The sequence below is a fragment of the Nicotiana sylvestris genome, chromosome 4, assembly GCF_000393655.2.
Source record: "Nicotiana sylvestris chromosome 4, ASM39365v2, whole genome shotgun sequence".
In the NCBI taxonomy this organism is placed as follows: domain Eukaryota; kingdom Viridiplantae; phylum Streptophyta; class Magnoliopsida; order Solanales; family Solanaceae; genus Nicotiana; species Nicotiana sylvestris.
The window spans coordinates 174,253,515-174,269,707 of record NC_091060.1 but is presented as its reverse complement, the minus strand read 5'-3'; the positions used below and the strand labels follow the sequence as shown (position 1 = coordinate 174,269,707).

At 37.8% G+C, this 16,193-nt stretch overlaps 2 protein-coding genes across 2 annotated transcripts; one reads left to right on the top strand and one right to left on the bottom strand.

Moving 5' to 3' along the window:
* Positions 1–3,004: 3,004 nt before the first annotated feature.
* On the bottom strand, positions 3,005–8,940 carry LOC104244931 (protein IQ-DOMAIN 32). The gene is made up of 6 exons (XM_070172379.1): positions 8,723–8,940; positions 6,651–7,292; positions 6,356–6,544; positions 6,017–6,103; positions 4,292–5,906; positions 3,005–3,367 (listed from the first exon to the last, which is right to left on the bottom strand). The coding sequence occupies exons 1-6, from the start codon at positions 8,810–8,812 to the stop codon at positions 3,348–3,350; spliced, it is 2,643 nt and encodes an 880-aa protein (XP_070028480.1). The 5' UTR covers positions 8,813–8,940; the 3' UTR covers positions 3,005–3,347.
* A 5,436-nt stretch (positions 8,941–14,376) lies between these two features.
* Positions 14,377–15,141, top strand: LOC138890545 (uncharacterized). Its single transcript, XM_070173939.1, has one exon. It carries the CDS (start codon positions 14,377–14,379, stop codon positions 15,139–15,141), a length of 765 nt encoding a protein of 254 aa, XP_070030040.1.
* The last annotated feature ends 1,052 nt before the right edge of the window (positions 15,142–16,193 follow it).

Here is a 16,193-nt window from a genome sequence, read left to right as displayed (position 1 = left end):
TATTAGTCGTGTACCTGGATGTTTGCACAATAAGAAGAGGAAGAGAAAGAGTATCAGCAGCAAGTAACCAACAGCAACAACAAATAGCAACAACACAACAACACAACCAGCAACATCTATGTAGCCCATAGGTGATCGAGCATCAGACAGACAAATCCCAGAAAAAGAGTAATGAACCAGCAGAAACAACAGAGTATTCAATGTAACAACACCAGCAGTTCAACAAACACAAGCAGCTTAACAGGCAACCAACAGCAATTGGCCAAGACAGCTTGACCAACTTGAACTCTTAAGTAGTTTTCAGACAGGGTTTGGTTACAAAATTCTGAGACTTTGTCTTTCTTGTTTTCTCTGAAGACTAAGAAAAATCCAGCCCTTAAGAAAACCCTTTCCCCAGGCTCCAAAAATCTCTCAAAAAAAAATCCCCCCCCCCTCTAAATGGAAGGTCTGCCTCTTTTATAGCCTGAATTCAGCACTTTACATCTGTGTGACAACTCAAAATTCCCCCTCCCTGTTGTTTTTCCACTCAGTTATTTTAAATAACAAAAACTCCCATGAGATCCCTGACAGCCCATCTCTATTTTTGTTGTTAAAGTGTCCTAATCTCTTATTTATTTAGCCAAAGTATGGGCAACAGGAATATAATCTGACAGCACATGCTGTCCAATTATTTTAATTCCTTAACAGCTGACCATACACATGCTGCCCACAATCTAAACCAAGTAAACATGGCATCTATTTAAGATCAAAGTCTGAACTGCCATTATAACCTACCCCCTAGAGGTTTTTTGATTCAAATTGAACAAAACCATTAGGCAATACAATTCAGTTCCTAATGGGATTCAAATACGATCACAGCAGAAATAAACAACACGAATCAAGTTGTTACCATTAATGATTGAAACTAATTGACGACATACATCGACTCGACTACATTAATCGTAACACATAATAATCAGTCGTTCATATAAACAACACGTACAGAGTCCCGAATGACTTCAGACAACTTTGTTCAATTACTGGGAACCTATATGAATTAACTTATTTGACGATTAATTTAATTGACGATCATGTATATCACAGAATACATTCAGAACACACACAGACAAACCAACGACCAAATAAAGGCCTTACAAAGATGGAAGGAATTAAGAAAAATACCAGAAATAACAAGCAAACACAACAAAGCATGCTAACAACTTAATTACCACTCGAATAAAACAGAAAGGCAAAGAAAAACTTACCGAAAAATGTCCAAACAAAATTGACCCAAGTCTGACTCAACTTTGACCATTTGAGGCCGAACAAACTTTAATCAGGGTGTTCTCACACGAGAACACCTTGATTAAGGTCTATTAGACCTCAAACCCCTGTTAAGACTAGCCGGATTCCAAGGCTATTCGTGTTCTAAGGTTTGGATCTTTAGATCTGGTTTTGTAGGAGTTGTGGGTAGATTCGGACCAAACCAAGCCTGGTTTGGTCACGAGGGAGGTCATGGGAGTGTCTGGTACGAAGATGGTGAGGTTTGGTATAGGTCAGAGTTCGACTCGAATCTTCAAATGAAGATTCGAGACGAAGGAAGGTAATTCGAGGCTAGGGGGTTACAGATCCATGTTCAGGAGAGTGAGGTGGTCCTAGGGTGTTCAGGAGGTGGTCATCGGCGTTCATGCCGCCGGGTTCTGGTGAAAGGGAAATCAGGGCGGCTGCTAGGGTTTCGGGGGGGTTCAGTGTTTGGTGAAGACGATGAGTGGAGGGGGGTTCGAATAGGGGGCGTGGGGTACGATAGAAAGCTTATATACGATCTAGGGGTTTAGATCCTGGCCGTTGGATCAAATGAGATCTATGGCCAGGATCTATTCACTTAGGGAAGACGGTGTCGTTTGGGTTTGATAGTGGGTGAGACCGGGTAAGGCTGGATCGGGTCAAAGTTTGACGGGTTTAGGGGGAAGGTCTGGGTCCGTTGGATCAAAGGGTTGGACGGTTCAGATTAATTTGCCTGAAACGGCGTCGTTGAGGTGAAGTGATCAACCTGATCAGGACCGTTTGTTTGAGTCAGATCAACGGTTCTGATAATGACGCTGATACGGCGTCGTTTGAATCAGTGTTTGGGCAGGCCTGACTTGGACTGGGTCCTTGTGCCGGTTTTGGGCCTATTTTTGTTTCATTTCTTGGGCCCAAATCGATTTTCATCACTCTTTTCTTTGTTCTCTAATTTTAAAACAAAAAATGAAATAACAAATAAATAATAAAACAAATGAAATTAAAACAAACAACAATGTAACACTTCAACACAATTATCACACCAAATTAAAATGTTTAAGTAAGTTAAATCACAACCTAGAACGAACGATGCATATATATTTTTTTTGAATTTTCTTTCAACGACCGAATTACAGTTTGATTACCATGACAGACATACTTTGTATTTTGATTGATAAGATCCAATGCAACATGGGCCAAACCACAAATGACTAGCAGCACATGTCATGAAAAAAAATTGAAAATTTGTACAGCGAGGTCACTGGTCACTATTTTTGTTTTCTTTTGGAGCGATTGTCGTGAAGCAAAAATCACGTGCTTACACCGAGCTACCCTTATTTTTGGACCATCAATTCCTGAGGGATGTGATAAGCTGTGTATTGCTTACTTGGATTCAGCTTGGAGGCTTTTAAACATATATAATTGGTTCATTTTCTGATGATCAAAAGAGACTTTGCTTGTATGCTGCTTTATTTTTGCCACTCAGAAACTATAGAGGGAGAGACAACACAAATTTATTTTCATGTCATTCTTTTTTCTTTTGAAAATTGCATCTTTTTCTAACAGTTTAGTTTATACCTTTTCTTAAGCATTCTGTTTTGTACATTTCTCGTTCAAGAACCAACGCAAAAGGGGACTTGCTTTAATTCAATAATCTTAAAAGGCATTTTCACCTAATATATCAGTGCATCAAATAAACTTAGACACCTATAGAGTGGGAATCAGGGGAGGTATTGACAGCACCTTCAACTGAAAACAACTCTTCCAAACTTCTCATTAGCAGTCAGAAATACATCAGCCACAAAAGCACACAATATTATAAAGATACACACAAATGTGAAGTAAAGGAAAAAAGAAGTACAAGCATCTCAAACAAAATCCTTGAAAAAAGAAAGGGGGGTTTGAGTAGGCATGAGCAAATAGTAAATTTACAGGAAAAATAACTCTTTCTACATTTCTCTTCACAAATAAACAATAGTCCAGGGCATGGCTTTGCTATGGATTTCCTAAGAGCAGATGACCAGCATTCAAAGAAAGCGCCAATCCATCATATGCCATCCGTTAGTTGTGTCGCTGAGGAACTTTACTCATCGCTGCCATTTCCTCTCTGAAAATACACATTTTAGACGTTTAAAAAAATTAAATATAAGAACTCCATAGAGCTCAGAATTGGGGGGAAAAGCCAGCTCAAGATTCAAAGAATCTTGGTGAGCCAAAATATTCATCACAGAAAATTCCAGTGAATTATCATCCATTTGAACCTTAAAGCCAGTACCAACTGTCATGAATTCGCACGAAAAAGTTTTACAGATAAGAGGACCTTTAAAGGTAACTCAAAATGAATTGCCAAATCTAGGGGAGACCTCAAGCATGTTTCACAATCAATAATGTTGGTGTCTATGAAAGTATTAAGGCTAAGTCATATTAAAGAATTATCATATAACAAAGAAGTAGAGTAGTTAGCCGAAACCAGAAAAAACAGAATCTACGATGAAGAATAAATGCAAGGTGATGAACATATGTGAGGAAAGATTTGATCTGCATAAACAGTGCTGGAATTGCAAGTTCAAGCAGGTAGTTGATACCATTTGTTAGTTGCTCAAACACTAAGGGGTCTTCTACTCATCCACATGAATATGCCACCACATGAGCATATTGTTAATAGTTTTCAGAAGAGTAGGATATTATTACTCGGTTTTATCCTCAAGGGAAGCAAGTAGGAAATGGTTGGAGGACGGGATTAATAGGTCCAAAATCGAGAAACTGCATCAATCCATGAGACACCCTTGCCAACTTACAACCCTCGCAACTCATACTGGTTTTCATGGCATTAGATAATAGCAATAACTTTTCATGACAATTAGATTATCCCGTCCAAAATCGAGAAACTGCATCAATCCATGAGACACCCTTGCCAACTTACAACCCTCGCAACTCATACTGGTTTTCATGGCATTAGATAATAGCAATAACTTTTTATGACGATTAGATAAGCAATGAATGTATGAACATCTGAAGGTTTAGGAAATACCCTGTGGAGATTGAGTTCCGTTTCCCTTTGCACCGTGCTGTGCATTAGACAAAGACCGCTGGATACGAGGTGAACCTTGCCTACCATTTGAACCGGGAAGTGAGTGTCTCTTTTTAATGAATTCATCTTTATTGTGGACATCTGGACTAGATCTCGGAGAGCTATTTGGGAGAGCTTTGGCTTTTGCAGATTCTGTTGCTTGCATGTAACTTGGGAGAGAACTGCTACTACCGCTATCTCTAGGCTCCTGCTGTTCAACTTGTCCAGCTTTTGCTGAACCGAAAGAATTCCGTCGCTTTCCATTTTTATGATCCTTAGGTAATTGTTCCAAACTAGCTGTACCTGAATCATGGATTGGTTTCGAAGGAGACTTTTTGCCAGCAGATGAGGAATGACGCTTGGGATTTGATCCACTTTTTTCACTTTTGATCTTCTTAGGATTCACTGACACCTGACTAGAAGGTGTCCCTTGGGATTCAGGAACAGTTATATGGCTCCTTGGAGATGCATCTGGTGACACTTTGTATAGCCGATCCGTCTTAGCTTCTTGCTCTATTTGAACATTAACTGAATTGTTTTCTGGCTTCTCCTCGTGTGATAGATCTGAATTGACCATAACATCTTTCAGCTCACTGTTAGCATTATCGGTAGGATCCTCTGTCCCTGACTGAACATAGTCGGAGTGCAATAAGTCATTTATACTATCGTCTCCAATGTGCGGATATCCGTTGTTCTTGTCATGGCCAGTTTGATCGTATGAAGGCTTTAGTTCCTGCTCAAATTCGCGAGCTCCAACTTCAGACCTATCTGGTGAGTCCAGGGTAGAAGAAATAGAAAGCTCGGTGCCACATTCAGAACCACCAACTTGAGCTCTTGTACTATGAGGAACAGAAGCTTCTGACATGGCAGTTTCCCTTGCCCCAAATGATTGATCAGTGATAGATGAAAATGTATCTTCACTGGATTCGTCTTCAGTCTTATGATTGGACAAACTAGATATTTTGGTTGATTTAGCTGCCGAAGTGAGTTCCTCAAACTTTGTCTGAGCAGCAATAAATGCAGGATTACTTGCCTTTCTTGATCCATGTACGACCTGTTTGCACGTCTCTGGAGGTTCAACAGTAAGGGAATGTGTATCCTCACTGTCAGCTTCGGTCTTAGCAGGGAAAGAATTGGTCTCTGGCTTGGGGAGCAGCTCGGACTCCTTATATTGAGTAGGAATAGAACAGAAATTGTCATCTCTTGAATTTGTTTCATCAACATTCTGAGGCTGAGGAGGTACTGGTATGTCGGCTTGCACCTCTAAGCTATCTGCATCATAAGTGATCAAATGTTCGTCACTTTCCGACAGAGCCGCAGATAACGATACCTCGTCATCCTGTCTGAAGTCCATTGACTCAGAATCAAGCTGAACTTTACTTTCAATAAGGTTGCTGGAGTGCTCAACACTACTTTCCTTTTCCTGCTGTTCTGCTGATAATTCTAATTGTGGTGACGGTTCATTTCCTGGTGATGAAACAGACATCCATCTCTCTAACCATTTCCAGGCTGAATCAGATTTGGAAGGATCACACTTAATATTAATACTTTTGGTCTTCGGAGTTGATTCAAGGAGCTTGCACCAAAGGATAAAATGACAAATCAGTTTGGACAGGAAATGAAGCATATTTAACAAAATTGTCGCAAATTTTAGATCCCATAGTGGAAAATGACTATAATATATACCTGTTGAGCAAAGCTATTGCTTAGTAGCTTCGAAATAGAAGTGTATGTGACCTCTGATTTTGTTCCTGAGTTCTCCTTTCCCTTTCCCTGAAAGGACGAAACATCAGAGATGTGATTCATCAGTTAAAAAATTAGTCGAAAGGGCTTCTGCACAGAAACAACACCCAAAAGGTGGGAGGGAGAAGAGGGAAAAGAAAGAAATGTCTCAAATGATAGGTACAGAGTGCCTCAGAGTCAAATCTAAAATTCAAAAGCGAGCTGACCAAAAACCTTCAGATTTACGCTTGAGCAAGAAATATTACCAATATAGTATCAAGCTCTTCATCTTTTCATACTTACATTTAATTTCTCCTTATTTCTAGATCCTTTTGCAAGGCGGTTAGCATGGCGTGCTCGCACAATAGCCTGCAATCTGACAATAGCCTGGACACATCGCAGAGTTCCGACAGCATGCCTGCGAACTAAATGTCCACGTACAGCAGCTTGCAATTTAGTTATATGCTTTTGCTTCAGTTGAGCTCTTCTTGCCTGGGAGAAGAAACCATCAAATACAAAATTAATTTATAATTTGCCAAAAGCTTTAACCATTAAATGTTCAAGACAATGGAAAGAAGAGAAGACAAAATTAAGGTACCAGAAATGCTCTGACTGCAGTCTGGATAACAATAACAACATGCTCATCTGGAGTAACATCAGCTTTACCATCATTGACTCTAGATGTTACTGGCTCTGATAGTGTTGCATCCACCACGGATAAGGGTATGGGTTTCTCATCTGTTGAGACACGGGGCTTCTTGTCTAATGAGATGAGTGGCTTCTCATTTTCAGAAACCAGGGGCTTCTCGTCATCAGAAACCAGGGGCATCTCGTCTTCGGAAACAGGGGGCTTTTCGTCTTCGGAAACCGGGGGCTTTTCATCTTCGGAGACCAAGGACTTCTCATCTTTGGAAACCGGGGGCTTCTCGTCCTCCAAGATCTGGGGATTCTCGGCTGTCGAAACCTGGGGCTCCTCGTCCGCTAAGATCTGGGGCTTCTCGTCTGCGCAGATCTTGGGCTTCTCGGCTGTTGAGAACTGGGGTTTCTCATCTGCCCATTGGATGACAGATGCCTTCTCTGGAATGGTAGAGTTAGATTGCGTTTGCAGATTGGCATTTGCAGATTCTGGCCAGTCCTTGTTCCCAGATGGTGTTTCTGAAACTACTGTATTGCTTAATACACGATGCCTGGCTGATTTCTTGCGGAAACTCCATCCACGCTTGTCGCTTGAGCTCTTACTCTACAAAAATGTCTCAAATAATTCAACCACAAAGAATAAAGAACATGGCAAAAGTTAAATTCTGCAAAGTTATTTTGTTAGGGTTGCGCAAGATATTTAACTGAACATCCATAATGATCTGAAATCGTCTTGCAAGTATCAAGAGTTTAGCACTTCCACATTCTATCAATATGTCTCTTAACCAATAAAGTATAGATAGGAAAGGGAAAGCAGTGGAAGTAAATCAGAGTCCCTGATTAGACCATTCTATAGATCAATTGTGACAAGAGAGGGTGACATGCAGATTGTGGAGTAAGCATTTCTGAAATCAAGTACATATGTCAATGAGTCATGATGCATATAGTAAAATGATCTGAACATCAATCAAACTTCAAATACTAAGAAAAATTATTATGTCCAAAGGCCTCAGATAGGAAAATGAAACCATTGACAATGAGATCTTCTTTACCATATGTATTCACTTTTGCAACAGATGATGCGCTTTTCTTTTTTGGCCTTTCTCTTAAAACAACAACCCTGAAAAACTCCCATGCAAAGGCCGTAGATAAGGAATGAAATCATACACATGGTTGTCATCTTAATCATGTTTCATCACATCTATGTCAGTGAATTAGTACTTGATTTGTGTTTTCCTTACTTAAGCACATCCACCAACCGCGGGGGGGGGGGGGGGGTAGTGTTGTAGGTAATGTGAAAGTCTCATAGCTGGAATTGTCAGCTCAACTTATATTTCTGACTCCACAGCAGCAAGGCCATAATTATGTAAAGAAGGAAGACAAGCATATATTTGGCCAAAAAAAAACATATGGAAATTTTATGTGAACACTAGTGAGTTCAATCCATTTCCATTTAGAGATACATTGAATTATATATCAGCCAATCTCATTTAACCTTGATGTGTTGTGAACACATCTAACAACTCCCAACTAAGCTACAAATTCAAATCCAAACCTAATCAGTCTACATTTAACAATCTATCACTCATAATTGAGATCCAATGACAAATTTTTAAAACTTTTCTACACACATTCCACAAAAAGAAAGCTCCTTTATTCAAGAAAAACAACTAGCTCTACTCATGGATCAAAAAAAAGGGACAAATCCCATCATCTTAAAACTTAACAAATTTGCAGAAAAACAAAAAAGAAGGGGATTTTGATCCAACATTCATTTGAAAACCCTTTTCTGACCCAAAAAAATTCAATTTTTAAGCTACATTATCAGTGGAAAAAAAAACAGGAAATAACAATTTTGTAAAAAAACAAAAGAATCAGACTTCACAATTTGAGGGGTTGATCCAAGATTCATTAGAAACCATTTTCTCACAAAAATGATTCAATTTTTAACATACATTATTAATTAATCAATACAAAAATCAGTAAAATAACAACTGAAAATTTGATCTAAGAAAAAGGGGTATAGATTTATACCTCAGAAGGAGTTTCAAGTTCATCATGTTCAACTGAATCACTGCCACAAGCAATTATCTTGAAACAAGAAGAAGCTGTTGATTTTCCCATTTTTTTTTCTTCTTTTTTTCCTCTCAGTCACTGATTGACCAGTCTTCTCTAGCCTTTTTTTGCTCCAGTGTTGTAGTAGTAGTAGATATTCTATAGTTGTTGGAAATTGTACTTAATGAGCTGATAATAATAAAAAAGTTAAAAGATAAAAAGTTTTTATTAAGAACACGGACCTCAACACTCTCCTAAAATCTAGCTGACTTTAGTATTTTCAGGTCCGTGGTTTTTATTTTCCTTTTATTTTTACAGACCCCAGTAGTTTTCTTTATTATAAAAGAAAAGAAAAAGATATGAATATATTTCCGTTGAGACTAAAAGACAAGAATCATCCTATTTAAAAAAATCCAAATTCAGATCTGTTGTTGTTTTGTCCCGTTCTTGTTTTTTACATTCAATCCAACTTTCATATCTATAACATGTGTAATAAGTTGAAAATGATATTTTCTTTATTAGATAAAAATGTTTAAATTTAACTTAATACAGCTATACAAGTAGTATTAAATAATTAGAATATTTAGCACTTTATGTTTAGAAAAGGGTAGAAAGTAGTTCCTATTTTTAGTATATTCTTAATTTTAATTTCTTTTTCTACCGGTTGTTTCTCTTGTTACGATTTTTTTATTGTTTTGTTATTTTATTGTTGTTACTATTCTTGCCTTTATTATTTTTAACACGGTTACTGTTTTTTTTTTAAACCTGCTGTGAATTAATTTTTTTGAGCCGAGAGTTTAACGAAAACAACAGGTTTGCATACATATTATCCTCCACAGATTCTATATTGTGAGAATATACTGGGTATATTATTGTTGTTGTTATATCTATTTATATTTGAATGGAAAAAATAATCTTACAAAGATTATCTATGTTATTTTACCGATCTTTTATGTTATTTTTATAAAATTCATGTAACTAAAATAAATTTTGCAATAAATTACAAATATGAAATCTTACTTTTTAGTGTAATACTGCAATAAGTTTACTTGTGAATCCTCTAATTTTAGGTGGCATTTGGATTCAAAGGAAGATCTGATTATTGTTAATGTTGGAAGGGCAATATATATGTAGTTTATATAGAAATAGTGTTGAATACAGTTGAATAAATTGAAAGGGACAAAAGAAAATTAATAAATGAAAAACAGTCAAATATGTTTAATAACACAAAAAACTATTTCAAGAGTAGTTCACCAATATCTCGTACAGCAAATAATCACGAGAAATGGCACAAATTATCACCTTTCCATTAATTCTTTTATTCTTCAAGTGACACTTCATCCTTTTCTGATAATGACTCCAAGTAATTTTTCTTCCTTTTTTGATATTAATTAATTCTTTTTCTATCTTTATTTCGCATGTACCTTCCTCTAATGAAGATTTAAGGTAGTTTAGCTTATCTTTGTCCTTTTCCCTTCCTTTTATTTTTGTAAAAAAAAGCAATTTCCAGATTCTATACACTCATTACAGATATATGTTAATTAATAAAAATTACACTGAATGATATATTTTTTCATAATTGTTTTGCATATAATATGACTTTTTGGATAATATTTAGTAGAATTACATAGTCCTACAATTGTTCAGTGATGTGAACGGAAAGCTTAAACTAAAGTGCTCCCTCCGGTTCACAATAAGTGTCCAATTTATCTTTTTATTTTGATCCAAAATAAGTGTCCATTTATATAATCAAGGAAAAATTTAATTTGTTTTTCCAAAATTATCCTTATGTGTGTATCCCTAAAAAGTCTTTTATTCCTCACATTAAATTATGTTGCAATATTTAATTAAGGGTAGGTTAATCACACTAACTATTTTTGTCTAAAATTTAATATTTCTTTGTGCCCAAGGCAAATTGGTCACTTATCAGAGGGGTTGGCTGCCACAGTGGAGGAACATTAGGGTTAGGAGCAATTATGTAAACTTTGTTAACGATAAGGATAGATTTGAACGAAAAGTAAAACGAGTGACAAAAGTAAACAATATACTATAGTAGAAGGACAATTTTGACCTTTTCCCAAAGGATAAAGTCTATTAAACAAAAAAGAAAGAAGCAAAATGATTATAGTTGGTGTTTCTCTATCAACATTATATATACTTACACCGTTGATGTGACTTTGATCAATGATGGGATTAGTTAAATCAAAATCTTAATGATGGATTAGTTATTAATTATTCTTATTTAGGATAAGAGAACAATCTTAAAACAGAAGAAAGGTATCTACTAATTAGTTTTACAAAATTGATGGCACTTCTAAATTACTTTGTAAATTGTGATGCTTATAGATGCGAGACAGAAATAAAAGATAAGGTACAAAACGGTGATGGGCCCTAGTTAGTGGACCAATTCACATGAAGTGGGCCCCTTTGGGCTTCTTGTTGCAAGAATACCCCGAGATTACAACGTCATATAATACTAGTGGGGCATTTGCATCTATACTCGCTTTTTGTTTCACATTTTAACTTGTGTCTGCTTTGCAAAAAAATTGCAAGCGTACCCGCTTGTTCACATAACTTCAGCACACAGGGCTGAAGTAGCACAGACAATCACGCAAAACTTCAGCATTCTAGTAGTCGGGCCTGAAGTTCAGCTCTAGAGCTGAAGTTTTTGTGTTGTAACTGGGAAACTTCAGCTCTATAGCTGAATATTTTGTGTTGTAATTGACTACTTTTAACTCTCTCTCTCTCTAATGCACATAACACATGATACTCATCTTCATTGTTATGTTAGCTTTAAGCTTTATTAGTCTGCAACAACAGAACTAGACACTTAAAATATGGATTGCATCGCTAACAAAAGATTAACCAGAACTATAGCCAGTTATAGCAACTGAATCAGGATGGTTATCTACTGTAGCTGTAAGTTCTTGCATAGCTAGCAGAACCAAAACACATGGACTGTTAACAACAGAAGCATATAGACAACAGCAGAAAGGATCGAAAGCTCAAGAAATAAAGGGTCACAACTTCATTTAAAGCTAGTGGAATATAGTTAGCAGGTATTTAAATAACAAAATATACGGATAGCAGCAGAAATCATCAAAATTACAAGAAATATAGTGTGGTCTCCGCTTCATACAAATCTAGTGGAGTAAGTAACATGAGCAGACTGACATTTTCTATGCAAGACCAATAAAAAAAAATAGGCTATGCATTTTGTCTTTTGTTGAGAAAAAGAAAGCGAAGGAGGAAAAAAAATAGGCTATGATAAATTTTTTAAGAATATCATATGAATATTAATTTCCTACTCACTGTCACAAAATTGTACTACATTTTTTAAAACCATTTTGTGTCGAAAATGTACTGATCCAATTAACTCGAATTGGTATCATAAAATTTCGCTACGAAGAATTTTAGTATTCCATCCGTTCACTTTTATTTGATATTTATATTAAAAATAGATTTTCATTTTTACTTGTCACTTTATGCATATCGACAATTTTTTTTTCCTGTTATACCCATAGTATTTATTACTCATTTCAAATCATTTTCTCAAATTCAATAAAATATACATTAATTAATATGGGTATCATGACAAATTATGTACTTTATTTATTATTTATTAAGGGGCGTGAAAAGTGAAAACGAAACTCTGGAAAAACTTCTATCATTTACATGTATGTATAATTGACAAATATGTCACTATAACATACTTTGTAATCGTTGTTATGAAACCAACAATACGGTTTGATACTTTTTCTGGTCCGTTATTTTAGCAATTTAAATAGTTGATATTTTACAAAAAGAAATTTATTACTTTGTACTTCTTCTTTTTCAAATTCTCTTGTTCTATAATAAGTGGTGTTAATTAAATTGAAATATTTAAGAGATAGATAATGGATATTTAAGAAATTATATTATAATAAAGCTTATCAAAATATCAGAAATAGTAGTTAGACAATAATAAGCTAAATCAGTAGTATTTTTTTTTCTACATTGGCCAAGTTCTGGACAGCTTAGCGGACACATGCGGAGCACATGAGAAGAAACTCCGACCCGTTTTCCACAACTGACAGCGCATGCGAATCGTTGAATTTTTTATTTTTATTTTTCAATATTTTGCATGTGAGGTTGAAATAATGGAGTATATGTACATGGACTACACATGTTCATGAGAGTTATTTAACCCAAATAATTAACGGATAACTCGCATAAAAAAATAGGTCTTGATCTTATCAATACATCAATACATTGGCTGGTCACTTGATCATTCTAGAATTTGTATACAGTAAAAATGGTCCGATTTTATGAGATGGTCCGATTTTATGATCATTATGGCGCTTCGTGAGACCGCCCCTTGAAGCCTCGAGGCCCAGTTTGAGGTTCGACCCCGAGGTTTCTTAATGATCGATCTCGAGGTAGTGCAAATCAAAGGCTATGATGGACAAACGGGAAACCCTCAAGGCACGCGATTAAAGCTCACCAAGTCTATTAGGCTAGTTCAAGCCCGTATCGTGGCATTAAATGGTTGTACCGACCTCAAATCTTTGTAATAAATGTGTCTGTACTATGTTGGGATTTCCCCTGCTATATAAAGGGGGCCTTTGTTATTTTTTGCACACATGATATTACACACAACATTCAATACAAAAACATTCTCTTCATTTCATTACTTATATTTATTGTGCTTTATTAATTGTTCTTCATTTATTGCTCATTATTGATCATAAAGAGTTTCATCAAAGCTCCCAAAACTGTTAGTCCTTCATCGGGTGTCCACAACTTAGTATCTGACTCGACCTCGAGGCCCGTATAATCTGGCTCGAGGGCCCGATTCTCAACCACTTGGTTTGCTTAAACATACTGCTTTCAAAGTTCTTATCTCATTTTCTAGTCTCACACTTAGCATCTATTGTTTAACAACTAGCATAAAAATAAATCACGCATTTTTGGAACCTCAAAATCAAATGTAATTGTAATTACCATTTTCAAGGTAAACTATTTTGGCACCCACCGTGGGGCTAAAAATAATAGTGGTTATTTTCTTGCTGGTTTACTACATAACGCAAGTTATCTTTCATGCTTTTTCTTGTCCAAGAATCTTTGATTTCATGTCAAAATGTCTAACTCAGTAAACACACATGAAAACAACGGTCTTGAGGACAATGGAGAGAATGATGTAGTTATTCCAGGTGTTGGTGTACCACCACGAAACCCTAAAGATGCACCAGAACCAATTCCCATAGACGTGGTCTCGCGCAACGCTCAACACGTCGACATCAACTCCCACACCGACAGGAGTATACGCCAAGAAAACCAACAAGAAGCTTAGGAAATCCTAGCACGAGGTGAACAAGAGGTGAACAAGAGGTTAGCCTTCACGTTATTTTTGAAATATTAAACAGCTGGCGATTGCTCAACTGTAAAGCCACCAAAAAAACTCCAAGCACAGCAGCACCTGAAACGGCTCCTCGAGCCGAACATGTATCGGAAAGATCGAGTAACAACGGGTCAGCAGCCGACCCCGCTATCATAAAGATGCTCGAGGACCTATTAAATGTAACACAGATGGTGTATCAAAAGGTAATCTAGGTAAGAGTGATTTCACAAAGAGGATTGAATCGGGCAAAAAAATGATAGGAGCTAACGACAAAAAGGTGGAGACCTACAATTCAAGGGTCGACCAGATCCCAGCCACACCCCCGATCCTGAAGGGTATTGATTCAAAAAAATTCGTACAGAAGCCATTCCCGTCAAATGCTGCTCCGAAGCCCATCCCGAAGAAATTCAGAATGCCCGATCTCCCGAAGTACAACGGAACCTCGGACTCCAACGAGCACGTCACAACTTACACTTGTGCCGTAAAGGGCAATGACCTGAGGGATGATGAGATCGAATCTGTCTTGCTAAAAAAGTTCAAAGAAACACTTTCGAAAGGGGCCATGATGTGGTACCACAACTTAGCTCCAAATTCAATTGACTCATTTGCCATGCTGGCAGATTCTTTCATAAAGGCACATGTCGGTGCCATCAAGGTGGCTACAAGGAAATCTGACGTCTTCAAAATCAAACAAAGAGAAAATGAGATGTTGCGGGAGTTCGTATCCTACTTTCAAATGGAGAGAATGGAATTACCACCAGTCTCCAATGACTGGGCAGTGCAGGCCTTCACCCAAGGCTTGAACGAACGAAGCTCGGTGGCTTCGAAGCGGCTGAAGCAGAATTTGGTTGACTACCCCGCCGTGACTTTGTCGGATGTCCATAACCGATATCAGTCAAAGATTAGGGTCGAGGACGACCAACTGGGAGCCTTCTCGGGCTCGGTATATCCAAGAAGACTCCTGGAAAAGGAGCCAAAGCCAAACAAAGAAAGGTACCAACCAACATCGAAGATATGAGAAATGCCCCAAGGCGTAACATACCCCGAAATGATCGAAGGACAGATCGAGGTTAGAATCCTCGGGGACTCATGAGCAGATCCAGATTTGACAAACACACAGGACCGACGGAGGCACCCCGCTTGTCGGAATACAACTTCAACGTTAACGTTTCATACATCGTATCTGCCATCGGTAAAATTAGAGACACCAGGTGGCCAAGACCTGTATTATCAAATCCTTTCAGAGGAACCCCAACTTAGTGTGCGGATTTCATGGCAAACACGGTCATAGGACCGAAGATTGCAAATGACTCCGAGAAGAAGTAGCCCCGCTACTCAGCAAAGGGCACCTCTAAGAGTTCCTTAGGGATCGAGCCAAAAATCAGTTCCGGGAAAGAGAGGCGAACATGAAGAATGAAATGGATGAGCCGCAACATGTCATCCACATAATCGTTGGAGGAATCGACATCCCGCAGGAACCCATTGTGAAAAGCACAAAAATATCCATCAACAGAGAGAAGAGAACTCGGGGTTACATACCCGAAGATGCTCTTACATTCAGCGAGGAGGACATCGAGACCCTGTCTTAACCTCATAACAATGCCTTGGTAATTTCTTTTCTTGTGAATACATTTCAAATTAAACGTGTGCTTGTGAATCCAGGTAGCTCGGGCAACATTATCAGGTCGAGGTTGGTGGAGCAGCTCGGACTGCTCGACCAGATCGTGCCCGACTTTCGAGTCCTCAACGAATTCAACATGGCGAGCGAAACAATGAAAGGGGAAATTACCCTCCCGGTCAGCGTGGCTGGCACGACCTAAAATGTCAAATTCCATGTCATCGAAGGAGACATGAGGTACAATGCCTTGCTCGGAAGACCATGGATATACTGCATGAGAGCAGTACCATCAACCCTTCATCAAATGATGAAGTTTCCGACAAAGAACGGAATAAAAATCCATGTATGGGGAACAACATGCAGCGAGGGAAATGTTCGCAATGCACGATGTGGTACCGACGTCAACGCCTCCAACATCGAAGGAGCCAAAGGATAAACAAGCAGTGAAGTAG

Excerpts from the sequence above, each read along its gene's own strand:
- LOC104244931 (XM_070172379.1), bottom strand. The coding sequence starts at position 8,812 with ATGGGAAAATCAACAGCTTCTTCTTGTTTCAAGATAATTGCTTGTGGC. Across the intron at positions 7,293-8,722 it reads AACTTGAAACTCCTTCTGAG|AGTAAGAGCTCAAGCGACAA; the intron begins GTATAAATCTAT and ends ACATTTTTGTAG. Across the intron at positions 6,104-6,355 it reads GAAATAAGGAGAAATTAAAT|GGAAAGGGAAAGGAGAACTC; the intron begins GTAAGTATGAAA and ends TCGTCCTTTCAG.
- LOC138890545 (XM_070173939.1), top strand. The coding sequence starts at position 14,377 with ATGATAGGAGCTAACGACAAAAAGGTGGAGACCTACAATTCAAGGGTC.